Source organism: Coturnix japonica, chromosome 2 (genome assembly GCF_001577835.2).
Source record: "Coturnix japonica isolate 7356 chromosome 2, Coturnix japonica 2.1, whole genome shotgun sequence".
Classification (NCBI taxonomy): Eukaryota; Metazoa; Chordata; class Aves; order Galliformes; family Phasianidae; genus Coturnix; species Coturnix japonica.
Genome location: NC_029517.1, coordinates 114,319,588 through 114,341,400, shown reverse-complemented (window position 1 = coordinate 114,341,400; position 21,813 = coordinate 114,319,588). Strand labels below are relative to the sequence as shown.

At 42.1% G+C, this 21,813-nt stretch overlaps 1 protein-coding gene across 4 annotated transcripts in view; it reads right to left on the bottom strand.

Annotated features, from left to right (window-relative positions):
* Positions 1 to 1,091: 1,091 nt before the first annotated feature.
* Positions 1,092 to 21,813, bottom strand: part of ESRP1 (epithelial splicing regulatory protein 1) — a 30,919-nt gene continuing 10,197 nt past the window's right edge. The window contains exons 5-15 of one of the 4 annotated variants that reach the window (XM_015855981.2): positions 21,631 to 21,729; positions 21,480 to 21,534; positions 19,504 to 19,614; positions 19,283 to 19,415; positions 19,152 to 19,194; positions 17,664 to 17,965; positions 15,845 to 16,063; positions 13,741 to 13,939; positions 11,754 to 11,922; positions 3,582 to 3,687; positions 1,092 to 2,174 (exon numbers count right to left, since the gene is read on the bottom strand). In XM_015855981.2, the coding sequence (XP_015711467.1) occupies positions 2,115 to 2,174; positions 3,582 to 3,687; positions 11,754 to 11,922; positions 13,741 to 13,939; positions 15,845 to 16,063; positions 17,664 to 17,965; positions 19,152 to 19,194; positions 19,283 to 19,415; positions 19,504 to 19,614; positions 21,480 to 21,534; positions 21,631 to 21,729 (1,496 nt within the window). In that variant the 3' untranslated portion in view covers positions 1,092 to 2,114. Of the gene's footprint in view, positions 2,722 to 3,581; positions 3,688 to 11,325; positions 11,923 to 13,740; positions 13,940 to 15,844; positions 16,064 to 17,663; positions 17,966 to 19,151; positions 19,195 to 19,282; positions 19,416 to 19,503; positions 19,615 to 21,479; positions 21,535 to 21,630; positions 21,730 to 21,813 lie in introns of those variants that run through there. The other 3 variants (XM_015855983.2, XM_015855982.2, XM_015855984.2) reach the window with 3 other exon arrangements.

The window sequence follows — 21,813 nt, the reverse complement described above, 5'->3', positions numbered from 1 at the left end:
TAAAGAATACGAGGCCCTGGGTCACGGGCTGGCCAGAGAAGCTGTGGATGCTCCATCCCTGGAGGCATTCAAGGCCAGGGACCCTGGACAGCTTCAGCTGGTGGTCTATTCAGGCTCATAGATCAGTAGGAGCTTTGTTTCCAGGTGCAAGAGATCACATAACATCATGCTGGTCTTCTATCTGCCCACCTATCACTGGAAGCATTACTGGAACTAACCTGCAGGCTGATTCAGCGTCCTTATGTTATCATCGGGGTGACAGCACAGCATCAAATCTCCAGCTGGCTTTATTTCAAAGCTGCCTGTGCTCCTGTGACCAGGACACATCCTGGCCCTGTTCTGCAAAGCTGCTCTGCAGAAGCTGTTCTGTGACCATTACAAACCAGAGGTGGTAAAAGAAAGCAAGAGGGACAAAGCCAGCTTGAACAGCTCTGAATACTCCCAGCTCCTTTGGTGGGAGCTGAGCCCACTCCGGGCACAGTGATATGGGGATGTCAGGCATCAGACCAGATGCAGCTTTAATTAGAGAATACTAATTACACACTCACAGACTTGGGGCACTTATGTGTAAGTTGTATTAATCAATGCATATTTACTTTCAGCTTGCAGTCTTTGAAAAGAAGAAAAACCCACATCCACAGACCAAAATAGAAGTGAAACACTTCAAGCGTTCAATAGCTTAGAAACAGCCTGGTTTGGGTGGCTAAAGCTGCATGGTAGGAAAAGTGGGATAAGAAACTTTGCTGTTATCAAAACTGGCCAAATAGGAACTGATAACAGTGTTTTTCCATGGTGCTCTGCCTAACAGTCTTCCCTCTGATAAGGAGGCTCTATCTGCTCTTTCACAAAAGTGAGTATTTCCCATGTGCAGTGGCAGATCCCATTAAAGCCAATGGGATGTTTCTAGGCCCTCAGTGCAGCATGGCACCACCAGCATGCCCCAAGGAGCACCCGCAGCCCTGCATGGCTGCTGGAGTGAGGGGCTACAGTGGAGGCTGCCCTCCTTCCATCACTCCTCGTGCAAAAGTGCCAATAGAAGAATAAAACATTAGGTGGGAGTTTTAGGAACTCTGCTTAAGAAAATCGAACTCTAAATTTTACTTAGAGTTTATTTATTTAGGTGTTGCTTTAGTAGAAAACAACTTGTGATGGAATTCTCTTATCTTTTTAACATAGTATTAAAACAAGATTGTACTGTTCCTGGTCGACTAGCGTTGTATCACGTCAGGCAGACTGGCCCATCAACCACAGAGAGCAGCGTTAGACAAAAGCCCATTTAAGCAACTCTTAACATTAAGCTCTTACAAAAACCTAAAGGAAGGGCACAAGTATTCAGACACATCAGACTCTAACAGCGTGAAGCATCCCAGAAGAAAATACAAATCTAGATTGCTGAGATGGTGGTTCTGTTTTGTTGGTGCTTTTAGGGGGAAGGTAGCTGCAGAAGATGAAGCAGAGGGACACAGCCCACCCCAGCACTCACACAGGCACTGCAGAGCACAACGGCATCTGGGGGCAAGAGTTGCATGGCAGGGAGAGGAACCCAGGTGAAGCTCAACATCTGCAGCAGACCCCACTCTTCAATACCCATAACAGTGTAATAAGGATGTAAATAAACCATGCTTCCTTAAAACAAGCTGGGTGCTGGGCCTCACACCAGGTCCCAGTTCCTTCTCTTAAACAGGAGAAGACGAAAGACCACGCTCGCACACAGAGACAAATAAGTACAAGACAAAGTATTTGACAAAAATATCAAATACAAAATTATTCTTAAAAACACATTTTAAGAAGTTTGATGTTTGTGCAAGATTAGTTTAAAAAGCTCTTTTATATCCCAAAGGATCTTTTACTGGAGTTTGTAAGTCAAGGCTAAACTATTTCTACATTAAGAACAGCTTAATACTTCATTTATTCAACAAGAAACCTCGATGAGTTGTGCAAGTTCAGCATCTGTGCTCTCAGTGAAGGGCTTGGTGACCTGATGACTATGTGTGTACCTGTGAAAATCAAGCACTAACACTAAGATTTAGAGGTCCATATGACAGTGTCCACATTTCTGATGACTTCTCTCTTGAGCACAACCAGTTTGAGCAGTGGCAAACCAAGGAATATAATCAGGATCTCCACTCTAGGCTTGCTGCAGTTCTTTGAGCCACCGGAAAAGTCGGAGGAATCTGCATGAGAAAGTGCTGCGTGTCACCAAACCCCACGATTGAAAGCAAAGAATTTTTCAGTTTGATTTTCACGTTAAATACATTGAGATTTCAACCACTCCTGCCACACTGTTTGAAAACCAAAGACTTGTGGAAAATCGAATGCAGCGTTACCACCGACCCCAAAGTGGCAATGCCAACATCCTCCCTCAAACTCAGCAACCCGGACTGGGTGAAAACTGCCTGAAAGATGAACTCTTTTCTCAACAGGTACAGCTTTCCAGATCCAGAACAAAGAGCAAGGTGTGCATAGGATGCAGTGCACCATCACATTGATGCTAGTAAGCATCCAACTATGGCCTCAAGCTATAGTAGGGATGTTGTATGATGAGGTCTAGCTTCATCAACCCAGCCAAAAAACATCTTGTTGACTGATGACAGTCACTTTTGTCCTCAGATATGTTGCAGTGTACTCTGTAGGTCTCCAAGTAGCTGATAGCTGCAGGTAAAGATGTTGCCCAGAAGTGGATTATGCCTGAGGCTGAAGCTGCCCTTGTGTCTGAGAAGCCTGAAAAAGGAGGGCTCTTTTATTGCTATTTTTCAAGGAAAAGGCAAAGAGAGTAAAGAAAAATGCTAAAAAAGACAATTTTCTCATGTCTGTGGCTATGATTTTTAAGAAGCTAGGTATTACAGAAGGACTTTTGTATGTTAATATGTATGTAATTTGTATGTATGTTTATATTATACCTCCATATGCTCCCTTAAGACTGCTGCACAACAAAGCACACAGTGCTTTATTTGCTGCTTTTTCAGTTCTACTTGCGTTTTCCTCCACAAATGCTTTCTGGGTGACTTCACCCTTTGACTGCTCATATACAGAGGATCAAGTAAACCGAGCTTGAAAGGCTGAAATGGTCTTGTCAGGAAGCTCACGAAAGCAAGAAAGTAGCTGCCAGTTATACAAACACCATCTATTCCATTGCTGCGGTTTCACAGCAATAGAGTTTAAAGTTCAAGGATTAGAACTAGACTTTGCAGCTACCTAAGCAAAGCGGCTCCTATCTAATCAACACTACATCCTGCTTCTAAAAGCTTCAGTGCACTACTAGCAGACTAACATCCCCACGCTGCACAGTCTCTGAACAGCTTTCTCGAGGCTCTCAGCCCCAACACCAAATCTTAAGGCAGCAAGCAGTTGGAGCCCTAGGAAGTACACAAAGCAACAACCCACAACACTGGAACAGTCAAAATCCTTTTAGGTGTCTTCAACATAGCCAAGGTCTTAGAAATCAGTTGCCATTCTGGACCTAGCACAGAACAACAATATTCTGAGAGCAGCAAATGAAAAGTGATGTTGAATACAATGCCTATCTGAAGCAAGCATTTATGATGCCCCCAGGCTTGCTTCATAGGGTTTGTTATCCTTACCTTCTCTAAGGAAGGATAACTGCTGGGACCTTTAAGTGCAAATCCATTCTTTGGACACTCTCCTGGCCGGATCACTTGTGCGTACAAGTCCATCCTCTGCTGCATACTACAAACACAAGTTAAGACAGAAGCAATCAGAAGCCAAACTAGTACAGGAGGGAGCTAGCAGCTGGCTGCACTACTTTAACCTTTATTAAAGCTCTGGGCAGATATCAAAGTTCAGGCTACATAATTAGACATTTGTAATGTGCCTATCACCATGGTATCAAGAGCCATTCAGCAACAGAAACCACACTGGGATAAGTAGCCTCTCCAACAGCTCAGCACATGGGTGCACACAGTATCTTTTTCAAGGCAACTGTGCAGACTCCAGCAGCCACGACAACCAGTCCCTGGCTTCAGTCACAAACACAGATCCTGAACCACCAGAGCCAAGAAACTCTCCAGGTCTCTAAAGGTTTAAAGTTAACACATTTGCTATTAGGTGGGTCGACACAAGCCAAGGCTGTTTGCTTCAGTACTGTGATAATACTGGGACATGCCACAACATCTATATATTATTAAAGAGTGAATTAAAAGAAAGAAAGAAAACCATGGAAAAACCCTCATACTTTTTTTGCTTAAGGCCACCTTGACTATTTTCCTGTCTCCTCTGCTTGTCTTTGAGCACCTCCCATTTTCAGAAGCATTTCCACTTGGACTAGTCCACCCTCCCCTTCACGCTGTAAAAGTAGTTCCGAGATCACCTCTACTTTTGTTCTCCAAACCTAGGGCTCTAAAAATAGCATGGGAAAAGTCTCTGCTAGGAACTATCAGCCTGTCCTTCATTTCCTTACATCTGTGATAAATCCTGAGCTACTGATGCTCATGAATACTAGCTGTAGCTTCAAGGCCACCCTCCCAAGAGACTTTCTGAAGCAGAAGAGACAGGGGAGTAGAAGGGAGTCCTGTGCTGTTAGCCTATACTGCCTTGTCTTCTCCAGTTCTTCTGTACCTTCATTAGGTACATCTATAAGCAAATGTGTTCTTACTGCTTCCTGCCCTCCTTAGTTCCCAATGCTCGTGAATTCCTTGGCCATCTTCAGTACTATGCTGGAGTGGACAGCTCAGTCTCAAGAGATGACAACCAGCAGCTCCGACACAACAGATGCTCCTGAACACAGCATACAAACAGCCATGGTTTCTCCTCAGGCAAAGGTCTTCAAGAGGTTTCACCAAGTAAATATAAGTGAGGACTCACAAATTCTTCAAGAGTGAATTACTAACCACATCTAGGCAGAAAAGATGGTTTTCCATAGGAGCAACTTACAACGCTTGTTTACTCCCACAGTATTGTGTTCCTGGGTACTTTCATCAACGATTCATCACTGAGGGCTCCACTAGGTAGCAGAGGTGGACTCATGCCAATAGGGGACATTTGCAATCACCTACATCACTTTAGAACTTTTCGTCAGAAAAACAGCCGTGGGGAGTTAAGATTTTATGTGAAGATGCTACTCTCCAGCACAAGTTTATCACAAAGCAAGACCTGGTGCTAATGGTTCCTTTTATGTCTTTTCCATAGTGCTATTAACTCTGCTAATTTCCAGTAAAACGCAGTAAGACTATACAACTTCTCAAACACAAGATTCAGTGGTCACCTTACGGTATTACAGGGATTGAAAATAAGTAAATAAGTCTGCCCAACAGTGCTCCATTCAGCTCTGGACTTCACTGTCATATCATGCTGTACACGATCACAAAATTTTAGATGCTGTTAAACAGCAAAGAGATAAACCTATAGGCAGATGTACCCATCCATCATTGGGATGGAAGCTCCAGGACAGTGCTCTCCACCAGCTGCCTGCCAAATGCATCCAATGAGAGAGCTTTCCACAGCTGCCGGCAGTGCTCACTTTGTACTAATGCTCTAAGAGCACTTGCTAATTCACAACACCAGCTTGGACACAAACAGCTTCTGTAACAGGTTGGGCTAAAAGCACTATCAGCACTGAGTTCCAGTACAAGATACTATCAGAACTGCTTTTTGCCATTTCAGCATTTCCTCAAACTGAAGGGTGTCAACCTTTGGGAGGAACAGCAGAGGAATACCTGGAACAGAGATCTCTCAAGACAGAAAGGCAGCAGATAAAGGATGCCATTAATAGCATCACAAGTAAGTACCTGTTCTAAGCTGTCACAGTCTGATAATGATGTGACAAATGGTTTTAAACTAGAAGAGGGAACACTTCAATCAGATGTAAGGGACATTTTTCCCTCAGAGGGCAGTGGGGCACTAGCGCTGCTGCCCAGAGAGCCGTGGGTGCCCCATCCCTGGAAGCACTCCAGGCCAGTTGGATGGGGCTCTGGGCAGCCTGAACAGGTGGAGGGCAGCCCTGCACACAGCAGGGAGTTGGAAACGGATGGTCTTTAATGTCTTTTCCAATCCAATTCTGTGACTCATCAGTTAAACAAAGCCCAAAAGCAAATACTGCCATCATTTATACCGAGCCAGAGACGATTTCCACAGCCATTCCTAATAGCTGAATGTCACTATATTATGATGCAGTGCAAGATCAACTCTTTTCATATCCATAAAGTTCTTGAAGTCAAACATGATAGGAAGCATTTCCCAATGCAGCCCTTTTTCCATGTGGGTTGATCTTTCTTCTTCGGTCTAATCGACAACCAGATTGGATTTTTTCCAAATCAATATTTCTGAGACTGTAGTACTCTCCAAGGACTCTCAAAATAAAACACAATTAAGCTTTAGAAATCAGTTCAAGGTGCAAGAACAAGTTCTTACATGTTGATGCTGGCATTCAGACAGCATTTATATGCCTCAAAGGATCCTGAACATTCATCACTAAAATCTTATGGAAAAACTTTGAGGATCGCTGCCCCTCCTGTTTGATTTCCTATCTCTCCCCTCCCCCGCCCTTGTGCATTTGCTTAATAGATAATGATATCCAGAAAGAAGCTCTGATTTATATTGAAAGTAGGTGAGAGCTGGGAGCAGTCAGCATGCATAACCAAGCAGATTTGCAGACCTCTGCCAACTATTTGGCAGGTCAGTTGATAGAAACACAGACATGCCAGCACTATTTGCACTTAGGAGCAGGTACATGCATAGGCGCAATCCACTGGTTTCAGCTCCCTCCTTGTAGATCTCTCCTACAGCTTTGTTCTCTGTAGCCCTGAAAAAGGGTTCAGGTTGTTAAGTATTAACTATTTTCTGCTCTGTGACAACAGATATTGAGCATATCCTTACATCAGGCTATGACTGACAGTTTGTATTAATTTCCATGCTGTAGGCCAGGGTCTGTATTGCAGATAAGTCTTACAACACCTCCCTCACTGTACTGCACAGAGGAACGCTGTTAGATAAAGCTTTGACAAAGACAAGAAAAGAGAGCGGGCAGGGAAGAGCAACCTGTAGAACCTGTCTACTGGTGTGACACACTTCCCCCAACTTCAGTGGTACTGAAGCGTGCAAGCAGCAAACAAACTGAGGAAATAGATCACTCCGGTACCCTACAACAAGGGGATATTTTTCAGTGACCAACAGGGATTTTCAACTACTTCTTGGGCTGGCACAGATCATGGCTATAATGCACGCGCATACACCAACTTCCAGCATAATACTTGTAATGCTTATTACTGGAAAACAGCCCCAAAACAGGAGGATACAAAACTTTAATGTATAGCTTTTTTTTTTTTTTTTTTTTTTTAAAATGTGATTCACATAGAGTTTGAGTGAGGTGAAACCAGCACATTTTGCAATGTCATTACCAGAGTTGTCAGTTTTAACTTGGTACTTTGTTCTCAAATAACTAACAAGACACACTAATAGCAAAGCATTTACATAACCACAATAATTCTTTTCTAAGACTGGGATTGTTTATGCATATTTAAAGAAAGAAAAGCCATATAACTTGACAAATACCGAAGTACGAGTGCTAAATCACAAGGTCATCTGTTAATCAAACAGAAAAGTTTAAATCCCTGTGACTGTCCTTTAATCGCAGACAAATATCACACACTGTTCTCATAGGCTGCTCTTGTATTTTTATAAGCAAAGCTTTCAATACTAAGGAGTTGCATTCCAAGACAAACACCTCCACCTCTAGACACCAAAAGCTCCTTAGGCAGAGATGCCTTCCCCACACTTGAGCAGATAACCCACTGCAGGCTCAACAGACCTAACCAGCCTGCTACATCCCATCCACACAAGGCAGCAGAGTGACAACAAGCAGCAATGGAACAGACCCAGACATGCTGGCTGCCACAAAATTACAACAGCTCGCCCTAAGCTGGGCTGGGAACTGCAGCCCATGACCCAGCAGAAGGCTGCTGCTGTGTAAAGAATCATAGAATTACCCAGGTTGGAAAAGACCTTGAAGATCATCAAGTCCAACTGCAGCCTAACCAGTACCCTAACTCAAAAAACCCTACACTAAATCATATCCCTGAGCACCACATCCAAACGGCTACCTAGGGATGGCGATTCAAACCACCTCCTGCGGAGGCCTATTCCAGTACATACTACATCCTTCTGTAAAGAAGTTACTTTCTAACATCCTGGTGCAACTTGAGGCCATAAAGAGAAGCATTCAGCAACATCTGTGTTCTCTGAGTTACCTGAAATTACATTGCCACCACCAGTGAAGATTAAAAAAAGAAAACAAAACACAGCCACCTGCATGGATGATGTAGGTACCTCAAGGCACAAGGGAAAAGCATCTCTCACAACAATGAACATATTATAAACATGCAAAAGGACAAGCTGCCCTCAAATCAGTCTCCTCACATATCTTGCATAAGTTTTTTAATAGAAAATAATGACCCCCAATAACCTGAATGTTTTACTAGATAGCAGAGAACGGGTCAGAAGATGACAGTAAGAACTGCTGACTGAACATTAACACATTCAGTGTATTCCATGAACAAAAGGAGCTCACATCCTTAAGAACAACCACTGACAGCCATGTTGGTATACACTGATCTCTGATACTGCTTCCAGCTATTTTAAAGTGTTGTGAATTTTGAGGGTTTTTGTTTGTTTTGGTTTTGTCTCTAAAGATAACTCAATCTTCTTGGAAGGAAGATAACCATCGATCGAAGCATTAGGATTCTGCTGCCTTTCAGCCATTGAGACAGCCTGACTGAGATCTACAGGTGAAAATGATGACTATGGAGGCATGCAACAATTAGCAAATAGATTAAAAACAATCCATAGCAAGAGAACGTGGAGGTAGACCACCATATAACCTTGAACTTCCTCATGTAGGAAGTACCAGAATCACGCCTCTCTACCACATACAAAGACACTAATTAAAATCACTGCAATGGACAGAGCTGTACATATATGGGGTTAAAGAGTTATTTCCCTGTTATTTAACTTAACATGTCTGGATACAATCATATATTTGTTATGAGAGCTCACTGTGCTCAAAAGCAGAAACAATCTCTCCTTCAAACAAACAGTACTTCAAAGATGCTAACGAATAAGCTCACCTTCCCAACTTAGTTAAATAGCACACACATTTACCACAGGACACCAAGCATAAGAACATTCTTCCAGTTACCTCAAGTTCAAATGACTTCCTGAGCCAGATGCCATTTCTGCACATTCACCTACCCTTGAGTTTATTCCATTTGCTTGAACCCACACCAGTTTTCAGCCTCCAGAACATTTTATAGCTATGAGACTCATGAGCATACTACTTACTGAACATCAACTGCCTCACTCTTCAACTATTCTTTTTAAAGCAATAAAGTGTGTTCCTGCAATTAAGCATTTTTATGTCAACTTCACATTTTAAAGGCACTTCTTAAGACTGATCAAAATGGAATTAGAACTGAGTAAATGCACGAAAACTTAAGCTTGTTTCAAAGCTTATAGCTTTAACTTTCAATTTGCTGTATGGTAAGGTTTACACACACCTGCTAACAGTTGCCACGCAATGCAGCCATTCACAGATTTCTATATACCTGTTTGTCCAGGATTAGGTAAAGGAAGAAACCCATCCCTCCCATGAACCCCTCAGAAGCCTGGGAATAGACAGCAATAGAGACCACAACTTTGCTGTCAGAACACATTGCTAGATAAAATTACAAGATGAACAGAGATATTAAAGACTGATGGATTCAGAATAACTTGCTCTCCCTCCTTTTCATTAGTAGCTCACCAAAGCTCTTACTAGCACAAAAAGCTTCCATTTCTTTACATTCTTGTGTTTTATCACCAAAGTTAAATGAATATTAAGAATAGTCTGAGAGTTTCAGTGGTTTCCAATAGACAGAAAAACCAAAACAATCCTTCCCCCACCCCAACTCCACTGATGACTGCATAGGGAAGGGAACTGGCTGTTATAAAGCAATCTGACCTGCAAATCTGCAAAACACAAGCTGCAGAACCTTTTGGCAGCAAGTCAGAGAAACTTCCCTTATTGCTATAAATATTCACTAGGCAGATTTATGAACCATTGTCTGATCATTAGACACCAGTTCCGTATTGCCTTGCCATGTACATGCATTTAAATGCACCACTTACTACAGAGGATACTCCATTCCTCACTGCTGCACGTTTAACTTTTGAAGAATTAAACTTCAGAACCAGAAAAATCCATTTACAAATTCCAATTGCTACACAAAAGGGAATGGATTACTTATTGCACTCTTTATATAGCATGAGAATGTGCATTAAAAATAAACCAATAAGAATTGCTTTCTCTAGCAAGTTACCAGCTACAAGGGATTGCTACTACGAGAGTCATATACAAATTGTCTGTACATCAAATATTTACTCTAGACAGAAAAAATGATTTCCAGATCACAAACAGATGTCATGAAATAGGAAGCATCCCAGTTCACTCCAGTAATCTTTTCATTTGAGAGAATAATACAAAGAAGAAAGATACTTCTAATTTCCGTAAGAATTACTACATAGTGCTATAAAACTATTTGGAAACTATCAGTTAGTTAAGGACATAAAAAGGATATTTCCACTTGGTATTGATCAGACTATAACCAACATAACCAGCAGCCCAAGCAGCCAGCAATGGGACTCGCATGGGGTCCCACTCAGTGTGAGGTCTCTGTAGGTCTTGGTGCTAAGTCTGTAGTCACCATAAGAAACACAATAGACTGAAGTCACCCCAAACTACCACTTGACATACAGAGCTATTATTGAGAAACGTGTTTTCTATTGCCAGTGCAAGTTTTGGAATTTTATTTTTCTTGATCTTAAAGAGGCTGAGTTTGGTAACAAGTCATAACCACAGGACAGTCAAGAAAGCATCACAAAATTAATGCATGAGTGCAGAAAACATTTTAATGAACAAACAGGCAGCTCACAGACATACTGGTTTAGCTTAAAGTAGTTTATCTTACAGGTACTACAGAGCCCATACTGGTCAAGAACTTCAAAAGTAGTTATTTGGACCCTCTTCCAGAGGTAAAAAGCTCTTCTCAGAACCCTATAGAAAACTTAGGGTTCTTTATCAAGTTCTCTGACAGATGAGCGTTTTATATGGCTTATAGGGAACATGATTCTTTAATGACTGCAGAGAATAAGCATCACAAAGAGTCTGTTCTGCAGAAAGCAGCTAACATCTCCAGAAGAGCCAAAAGCCCTTTGTACGAGGTGTTCATGGGGTCAGGAATGTATGCTTCAAGGCACATATGCCTCACATATGCATTTTATACACATATGCTTCAAAGCAATAATTTCATAAATAACTAAACAAGAGAATTTTCACAATGAAGGTCAAATTGTACTTTATTACAAAAACAAAGAGGCAGAAAAAGTTATGAGGGCAGATCCCAATCCACCCCTTCTGAAAAGGGGCCAAGGGTTTCTTTATGGACATGAGAAGGCAAACTGCACACATCAACTCCCACACACACAGAGGGTGGAACAATGCGAACAAATTGAAGAGGCACATCAAAAATAAATTCCCATTATAACCATGTGACTTATATTTTATAAAAGTAATCATCACAACCTGAAATACTCTAAAACTTGGGAAAGTCCTACATAGCCTGAAGTTGTTTCCCTGAACAAGATACTGAACAAGCTGATCTCGGTAGCACAATTCTTTAGCATAACAGACAATGTTCTTTTCTGAGTTTCGTGCGTTTGCTGCAAAAAGACTTCTTTGTTCCTGCTTGATTTCTCCTCTGTTTTACCTGGGGTAGTAGGCTGTGTAGTTCATGAAGAGCTGAGCGCCAGCAGGGTAGTACGCTGTGGAGGGCTGGAATGTCCGCGGGTTCAGGAGTACAGATGGTTGATATAGAGCAGCTTCTGTTGGCACGACTGCAGAAGGAGCCGGAAAGGAGTAAGAAGGAGGTGAAAGGCCTAAAGCAGACAAATGGAGAATAGATTAAGACCTTTCAAATTCCAGCATATATATGACTTTCATTAGCTCAGCAAATCTGTGCTAAGTGAAGAGCTTTCACAAGTTCCTCATTTTCCTGCTCATCACAGAAAATAAATCTGGGGCACTGATATGGGCTCCAGGACCAAGGCGTGCACTTTCATTCCCTTGTCAAAAGCAAAAGTAAGACACAAAAAAGCCACCTCTTGCTCTGGGAGTTGGGTCTGTTTATGAGAAGGAGAGCAGTTTTTCTTGTTTAGGCTCAGATTTTAGCATAGTCTCCAGCCAAGTGAGACAGTTCTCCACTGTAAGAAGAAAACTGCAATGCCTGAGATGTGCCTAATGCCCCCAGTGCAGAGGACATCATTTCATCCTGATACTTCCTATCCCCAAACAGCTGTCTTTGACAACAGTAGAGTGGGAAAAGCCATGGCTTTGCAGTTTCTCACATTATTCATTTTTATTTTTAAACTGAATATTAAAAACAGCAACAGCACTTTGTTTCAGCAGGAGGAAAGGCACTGAGACCTCACAGCCAAGAGTTCACTCTCCTCCTTCCTCCCTTTTCCTCCCCTCTTTCCAGTACCATAACAGTGAAGTTCAAATAGCCTTGAATAACAGACAGAAGCTTATTTTAAAGCAACAGTCAGCATCTCACTGTACTGTGGGATGGGGGGGAAACAAAACAAAACCATAATCACTTGCACTGTAATTAGAAATGGGAACACTACTATCTAAGAGCCCCCAAACTTTGGGACTTCTGTTTAGTAACCCATTCAATGAATCTCAGGAGAAGCTTCCAATTCCCATCCAGAATACCTGCCACATACAGGGCTGCATACTGCAGATCCCTCCTTGGATACTCGCATTGCAAGAAGTGCTGGTAGATTGTAAAGCTTGACTCCTAATGATTAGCTGAAGGTCTATTCACAGCTCAAGACAAACCACACCCAGGAAGCTCACTATCAGATTAGCCGCTCTGACTATCCAGGGTTAGAAAATGTTTCTTAGAAAAGGCACGGTCACCAGTAACGCTTCTGCATGGAAGGAGAGAAAGAGAAAGCTTCTACCCAACTGCCTTGCCATTTATAATACATTGCTTCCAAGATAATTTCTCCCATAGGCTCAGATTTATATGGCATACATAAACCCTTAAGTTCTTAAAGCACTGTCCCCAAATGTTTGTCTAGATCACCCCAATAGCTCTGGAGAGCATAACTATACATGAAATACAATTCCTGCAATTATCTGAGGCCAAAACTAAGTGTATTTATCTTCCACATAGGCAACTCAGTTTTGTATGAGCAACAGAAAGCTAAAGAAGAGTTCAGCCAGTAGTGGTATGTAGAACACAAGGTTAACTCCAAAGGAGAGCCTTACCAATGGTTTCATAAATTAAGTTTTGAGAGCGAAAGGGCAAAGACTTACTTGACACTTTCACCGTGATAAAAAAAGTAAATACAAACCAGCTTAAATGGGAAACTTCTTTAAGCCCTAGGCAGTCAAATTATTTTTTTCCATTGGCATGGCTCACTCTGGCCAGTTTAAGTTTCAAGAAGGGCAAGGTAAGTCTACTATTAGAAAAGCAAGAAGAACATTAAAGTAGTTCTTCAATCATAGTAATCCACAACCAAAGGGAAAAGTGAATGCAAGCTGCTGCTGATTTTAGATGGAGTGGCCTTATTTTACCACCCCCATCTGAGACTCTTTTCCAAGAAAGAAAATCAGAATCAAGAAAGCTGCTCCAACACCTACCCACACACAGCGTAGAGCATTGGCAAGACCCGTGCAAAACTTACATGGTAACTTACATGGTGGTGGGGACAAGCCATTTCGATTTAAAGTGCCCCCCATTAACACAAAGTTCATCTCCTCAGCAGAACACTGAAAGACTTCAACGTATCTGTCCTTCATAGTCTTCTTATGACACTTCTGTGCAGCCAGAAAAGCTCGGTCTGCAGATTTCATCTGAATAAAAGCATCTCCCGATGGGCGTCCCTGCAAACAAGACAGATAAGGAGATGTTTCTGGAGCTCCCATGGATTAGCAACTTAATGATTTCTGCTGTTATTAAAAAAAAAAAAAACAAAAAAAAAACCAACCAAAAACACAACAACAAAGCAGTGTTCAATCATAGAAATATTTGTGTACAGAGTTAAGCACAACCAGTCATCCCAGACTCCTACACCTATCACTGTGTTTAAATGCTCCCTGAGGTTCCCCGCTATTACAGGGGAATCCTGATCCGCCCACTGCATCTCATGTTCTTTCTTCCTTCTTGTGCTAACTTAACTGAGAAAACAAATACAGTCAAGTACTAAACTATATATATATATATAGTTTATATATAGTGTGTGTATATATATGTATATGTATATACACACACACACGCATATATATAAAATTAAGGCCAGTATGGGCCAGAATACTTTGCAATGGCACTATCTGAAGCCTAATCAATTAGATAGGCTTGGTGTGAGCTTACGTGGAAGAAAAAGTACATCTTTAGAAACAGCTGAGTGAGATAAACAAGGAATCACTTGAGCCACATACTGCTGCTATCTCTAAGTAGCCAAAACCAGAGGTAAAGCTCTGAAGTCTGTTCTGACTTAAGTTCTGGGCCAGTCCTCACTTCTGAGGGAACAATGACCATATCACCATCCTTTACATACTTGGTTCTGACTCTTTCATCAGAAACAGGGATAGCAGGAATAGGTAGAATATTCAGAATGATAATAATCAAGTAGTTGGGTAACTGGAAAGAAAATAAATGTCTGATAGCTTTGGGCAGGGATGATGGATAGCCCACAGGTCTATACACACAATCCAGTTTCTTCCTCCAGGTTCTTTAATCATTTCAAGGGTTGATGCTTGGAGAAACCATTACTTGTGCTTTAGCATCTGCATCTTATTTGCTCCCCCAGCCCTGCTTATCCCTTATCTTATCCAGTCTTGGCTAGCCTATGATTAAGTCAAGTTCTCAAAGACACAGAAATCTTAAGATAGAGAGGTACTGCAGTCACTGTAGCCCTCACTCTCTTCCTGAGCTTCTCAAATATAGAAGCTTCACCCCAGGAAGAGAAACCATTTTGCATTTTCAGTGTAGTCTTAGCGTTGCTCAAAGCAGTTTTAGAACCATTTTCTACATCACAGTAATCAGTACAACCATTCAAGGCATCTCTGTGGAGCATGTATGACAATTTGCCTTCTTCTCCCCTTAAGTCAAAAAACTACACAGATGGACAAGGAGATAACATGTGCCTTTGTCTAAAAGGTTTCGGTAGAAATTGCCTCCAGCAAACAATGGCAAATATCTGACTAACTATACAGAGCAGAGAGCTGTTAATCTGTGTACTTGGCCTTAGCCATTTAAGGGAAGTAACACCACAGTTCAGGAGATGAGAAGGTTCAGCTAAGCTTAAGGACTCGTGCCATAGGAAATCCTTGCACCTCTAGAAGACCGCAGTCACTCATGCATTACCTGAGGCACAGTGTTCACCAAAGCAGGGGCAAATCGCTCTTTTGGAAGGTAACACTGACCACAGTTTTGTTTTGAAGTTACACCTTTCTCAATGGGAATTAAGCACCCTGTTGAGCAGGGCTCTCCAGTTCAAGCCTCCAACAGTGCAGGATCACAGTCAGTGCTATGAGAACACCTCTCTCTCCCCTCATATTAAGAAACTGTGGCTTAGCTTTTAGACACATGGATCTCACTGATAGAAACCACTCTACAGAAAACACAGCAGCTGTTAGAGCATGGTTCAAATATACTCATCCATTATCAGTACACTTTTAGAAGCAAGGCAAATTAATGTCATTGGTGACAGTCCCAAAAGCTCTCCCCTACTGGTGATGATGCCGAGCCTGTTCATGTATCCAACCAGCAATAAGGCACCTACCAACCTGGTGATTTAGCACCATGTGAACGCCATGGGTCCGAATGTCTGTAGAGAACTCCCCCAAGAACTCCAGGATGTCCTCAATAGTGGCAGCATAGGGAAGTCCACGCAAACGTATGCAGTCTCTGACATTAGTTGGAGGCACAAATTGCTGAGGTAATACTGGAAGAATAGGAGGTGTTGGGAGTGGAATGAGAGGTGTGGAAGAGTACCTATTCAGCACCTGTGCAAGACAGAAACAAAGGTTACAGAAAACCTTGCTTATTTTTCAACTCACAGCAACTGAATGCAACATCCATCCCATCTATTTTTAGTCTGGGAAGTATTTTTAAGCAAAATGTGAGGCATTTTCTGGGCTTAAATGGCAGCAGTAAGCAGGTTAGAACTGAAGCATTTTGCAGTATATCTTAGGAAGAGTCAGCTTATTCTGAAGAATTTGCTTGAACTGTAACACAAGTCTCAAAAGATCCCCTAGAACACAGAGCCCACGTTTCCACTGTGTTTTTATCAGGAAAGATATCTGAAAATATTTTACTAGCTATACGGGGCCACTTCTACCCAACGTTTCTCCTCTGCTAAGCATTAGGATAATCTCCAAACTAGAAGCATATTTTACTACCAAGCAGGCTTATGTTACTGAGTCACAGAATTTGAAACGAGAGTCGCACTCTGATTTTTCCTTAGGTAATCTGATCAGTAGAAATCCTGCCCTGTCATGTGTTCACCACCTACTCCATTACTTCCCTTTAGCTATCGCTGAATAACAGAAATATCAATTTATATTTTCATGTATTCACTGGAATAGGCTCCCCAGGGAGATGGTTGAATCGCCATCCCTGGATGCGTTTAAGAGCCGTTTGGATGTGGTGCTCAGGGATATGATTTAGCGGAGGGTTGTTAGAGTTAGGGTACTATGGTTAGGCTGCAGTTGGACTTGATGATCTTCAAGGTCTTTTCCAATCTGGGTAATTCTATGATTCTATGTGTATCAGATGTTTTTAAGCTTTTTTTTTAAGCAAAATTTTTGCTTTGCTAAACAAAGGAATTGGGGGAACACTCAAGGAAAACACAATAACAAGAGCTGCAGCTAATGTTTTCTCACTGTTAGTGTCATCCTCCAAGCAAGGCACTGAAGTCTCTGCATATCTGGGGGTGAAGAGCTGTGTCATTGCTTGGTTACAATGAAATGACTACTGCTAGGCTATGGCTCGCATCATGAACAATAGTGACATCAGCCTAATCTCTAAGTTCTTTGAAGCACACAATCCTCTTAGCCCTATTTCCTCCCCTTGACAGCGTAATCAATGGTCCATCAAGCTAAGCGAGTGGCAGGAGGCATTTCTCAAGCCCAATTTCATACAGCTCTGCCACCCTCTGCCAGGTAGCTGGTGCTGTCAAGAGATGGCTGATAGCTGTCATGGGAGACAGCTTGAAATGTTCTTGACATGTTGTTCTTTCGAAGACAACAAGATCAAAATGCTCTGTTTTTCTGTGCTGGTGACTTTTAGATCAATAATTGTTGCTAGCACTTCTTTTGAATAGGGCTAAGTGAACTTAACAGAGAATCTGCAATTACGTATAACTGCTGCTTGCAAGTCTATCAGAAGCCAAAATCAAGGATCTATCTATCTATCTATCTATATTGGCACGTGTGTGTGTGTATGTATGTATCTGTAAGTATTAGTGACCACATGTGTTCCAACACTTGTCAGAAGTAAGAGAAGAGGGAAAAGAGCTTTCAGTCATGGCCCAGCAGCATTTGCTGATGCTACTCAGTATAGGAGGCTGGAATACAAGAAGGTGTCTGCAAGCTTTTCACCTACCTGCTGAACTTCTGCTGCAGTGCTCCTGAAGAGTTCAATGTACCTTTTTCCAAGCAAGTCCTTATGCTTTTTCAGTGCATTCTGTGCATATTCCTCACAAGCAAACAACACAAAGGCATCCCCTGTTGGCCTGCTGTCAGGGTATGTGACGAATAGGACTCCCTCCTTCCCTCCTGTTACAGGGCAATGCTGGCCAAAGAACGCCAGTACTTCTTCTGTTGTCACGTTGAAAGGAAGACCTCGCATCCTGACTATCACTTGGTTTTCTTTTGATAAGAACTGTGCAACCTCGTTGGAAGTGCCTTTAGCAAGAAAAAACAACAAAACACACAGAAGCACTTAAGTCTTGGCAGCCATATAAAACCCCAAGTAAGTCTGGCATAGCTACCTCCTCCTCCCTGCAGAATCCTTTCTTCATGAATAGTGCCTCTGTGCACCTCACCTTTTTAACTTAGACCTCTGGCACGCACCGAAGCCACAATAAGCTGCAATCAAGTACCCAGACTATCGTGCTGGGAAAGAAGGCTGGAAGGGCATGCTGAAGGAATGTCATCCATTCCTGAGAAAATAGTCAAACTCTACAATTCTACTTTCACTATCATTAGAAGACCGGTGATGTTCACAGTTAAAAGTCTACACTGCCCTATCTGAAACCACCTGCTAACCAACTCTGTACCTTAATAACAGTCCTTTCAGTTACCGCTCATTCATTCTGTAAAGCTGATACACAGAATTAACTCATGCCAGACATGTACTATTTTCCCAACTTTGTCTTTACTTTGACTGGTGTAACTGTTACCAAACCTATCAAATAGGCATCTATTCAACAATTTAACCTCTCTCATTCCAAAACCTTCACCTTAGGTATTCAGTTAGTCATTTATAAACCTGTTAGGAACCAAAAAGCTCTTAAGGCAGTACTGCTGATACATAACAGCTTATCCAGTCTTAACTCACATTCTCTGATTGTAATAAAAAAGGGGGAGAGTAGTCTGTCCCCCTGAATTCCCCTGTTATTTAAAAGCAATGGTTTGATTTGAAGAAAATCACACACAGAATCACAAAATCAGTTCCCTAAGTCCCTTGTTACTTACACTGTGGTATCTGTTTGCTTTTACATACAAGTCTCCTAAGCAACAGCAGTCATATTGTTTTGAAAAACTACTCATGTTTTTGTTTTCAGCAGCCAAAAACATTTAGGCTTTCTTCCTAAATGACAGGACCTGCCAAACAAAACTCATTAAAATCATCTTGACAGATCAAATCCCTATGTGATGGGCTGCTTGAAAATGGCAAGAGTGTGGAAGAGAGAAAGGTGGGCAGGTAAGTCATGGAGCAACTTGGACTGCTAGCAGATACACACCAACCACCTAGCTTGGTTAGCACAAGGAAACAAAAGACTATATCCAAGAAGAGCAATTTAAAACTCCAAGTTAATTGCAGATGCTGATAGAACAAACCCCCTCCTTCTCATCCCTTAAACATTACCTCCTGCAATTTTCAGGAAATCTTCACCTGTTGCCTTGTATACCTAATGAAAGGGAAGAAGAGAGAACATGTGATTGACATGCAGTTTGCACTCCTGCTGAGAAGAGGACCTCAGAGCAAGCGGTTCATACCTCAATGTATCGGTTTCCCATGTGATGCTTGTGTCTTTGCAGTGCCAGATCTCTATGCTCTTCATTCACAAACCTGACGAGAGCCTCCCCATTCCTCCTCCCTTGGGCATTGAGGCAGAGCGCAGCACCTCCCCTGCAAGATTTAAGTTGAAGACATAACCACTCCATGACTAAGGCAGGTGAAGCACTACAGAGGTAGAGGTAGGGTCTCTGCTACTAACTTGGCAATATTTAAGCCTTTGAAGAACTTTGCTATGTCCTGGTCAGATGACTGCCAAGGGAGCCCTCTTGCTCGGATGACAGCGTTGTCGTCCACAAGCTCCATCTTGCTGCTGCAGGAACCAAGAGAAGAAACAACGTAGAGAGGGCTTCAGCATCCATCTCAAACAAGCCACTGCCCGTCACCTGCACTCCAGCAACAAGCTTCTGTCTGCTGGCTGAGGGGAAGGTACTGCCAAGGCTTAGATCCATGACAAAGTCACAGTGAATAGCAAGCTCTCCCAGGCTGCTCTTTCCCAGCTCCCCTCTGCACTGCACCACACATGCTCCTTCAGCTCTCCTTTCCCTGAGCATACTCCAATTCACTCTCCCCTCATGACATACTGATATGCTGTGCTTCCCTGCTAGTCAAACAAGGTTAGTAGTACAACAAAGTGACATCCTTGCTCTGCTAATCCTGGCTAACTGGAGACTGAAACAGAGCAGGTAGACATAAGCAAAGCTAGCGTCTGATGGTGTGCAAGAGCCAGTCACAGACTAAGACTGGATTTGGTTGGGATTTTACTTAGGCTGGGGACTCCTGCCCGAGGGGTTTAGCCTTTAACATTCAGTGTTTGGGCCACTGCTGTGCTACTGGAGACCAACATAGCCACAGGCTAGGCTGGCTGCTTAGCATAGGAATAGCTCAGTCACACAGATCCAGATTTAATTGGTCATTACCACAGCCTCTTTTGTTCTCTTGCATGTTCAAAATGCCATGTAGAACAAAACACTGACAGCTACCCACAGCCGCCTTTCTGGCTATTGGAGGGACAGGCTGCCACAGGGAGTCCATAGTACTGATGGAGCAGCTGCCTGCCCTCATGCGAGAGGGCTGTGCTGTGCACTGCTGCAGGAGGGCCATATTTCAGGTTGTATTAAGTTCTCAGGTGACCTTTCCCATAGATGTCTGTCCAAAACTGCTGCTTATATCACCCAATCCTCTACCTGAATATTCTGCCTTAAGAAAAATTAATCAATTAGTACACGTGTTCGTGCAAATAAGATGCATTTGTTACCTTTTACTATGACATGCCTTTACAGTTCAAACAAAGCCTCTATTTCATGTATTATCATAAATAAGACAAGAATCTTTGACCTCATCAATGGATTTCATTAGTGAAAGGAAAAAAACTTAGAACAGTGCTAAAACTAAAAGTTGCCTGAACTGATCTCACTGGGTAATTCCTGCCAGCATTGCTGCATTCTGCTCTTGCCTCCTTTGGTTCAGAATGCCAATATCATAAAGTTTGTTTGATGGCAGTTCATTAGTCTGGAAGGGGTAAGTAAGTAGAAGGGAATCTGAATAACGTCAGTTTAACATTGGTCTCTTGTCATACTGCAAGAGCAAGTATCCAGCAACACTGAGGAAAAACCCTTATTTGTACACAGAAGTGAATGATTACATCTTTTTTTTTTTTTTAAATGCCATCAGGCATAGATAAAGCTTTATGTTTAAAACATATCTGGGAAGGAGACAATCATTGCAGCTTAAGCAAATTACTTAGCAGTCTATTGCTTGGCAATGTGTCTTCATGGAAATGCACCCTTCCTACACAAGAAAAAGTCATGATGATGTGTATTCAGCAACTGTGAAGCAAACTGCAGGAAAAGTGCAAGAGTTAATAGTAATAGGGTTACCCCTGAAAAAACGCTTAAGTTCCTTGTTAACAGCACAGCACACTCAACATCCATTATATGCACTTATCAGAAGTGCCTGCACCTGAAAAGCAACTGTTTCCTGCCAGGCTTCAGTCCTACATCTGATGCAGTTCTCAATTCCCTTCACCACTTAAAACATCTAATTTATTCCCACAGCAGTGACAGAATAAGCAAAAAACAACAACAGCTATTCACAAATAATTAATACAGAAAAGTACAGCTTATATAAGCAGTGTCTGGTTTAAAAAATAAAAGAGCAAAGGGAAAAGATACATACCAAGGGCCACTTTCAAATTTGTAGTTCACTCTTTCTGGATCTGAAAACCTGTGATCTATGAAACACAGTACAAATTATTTCCTTATGCTGTAGCAGGCAAAACACGCAGGCAAGAAACGAGCAACACAGAAGACCAGTTCATCACACTTACTGTATGGTTCAGATATTAGTGTTAAAATAATGTTCCCCATATCTTCAACTCGAGAGGCTCCATAGGCGAGTGCTGAACTGTTCTTGTCAATATTTAAATCTTTGTGCTGGAGTTAAGGCAATCATCACCAGATAGATTTCAAATTGGTCTCCTACTAAAGCAGAAAGCTTTGACATTATCTTA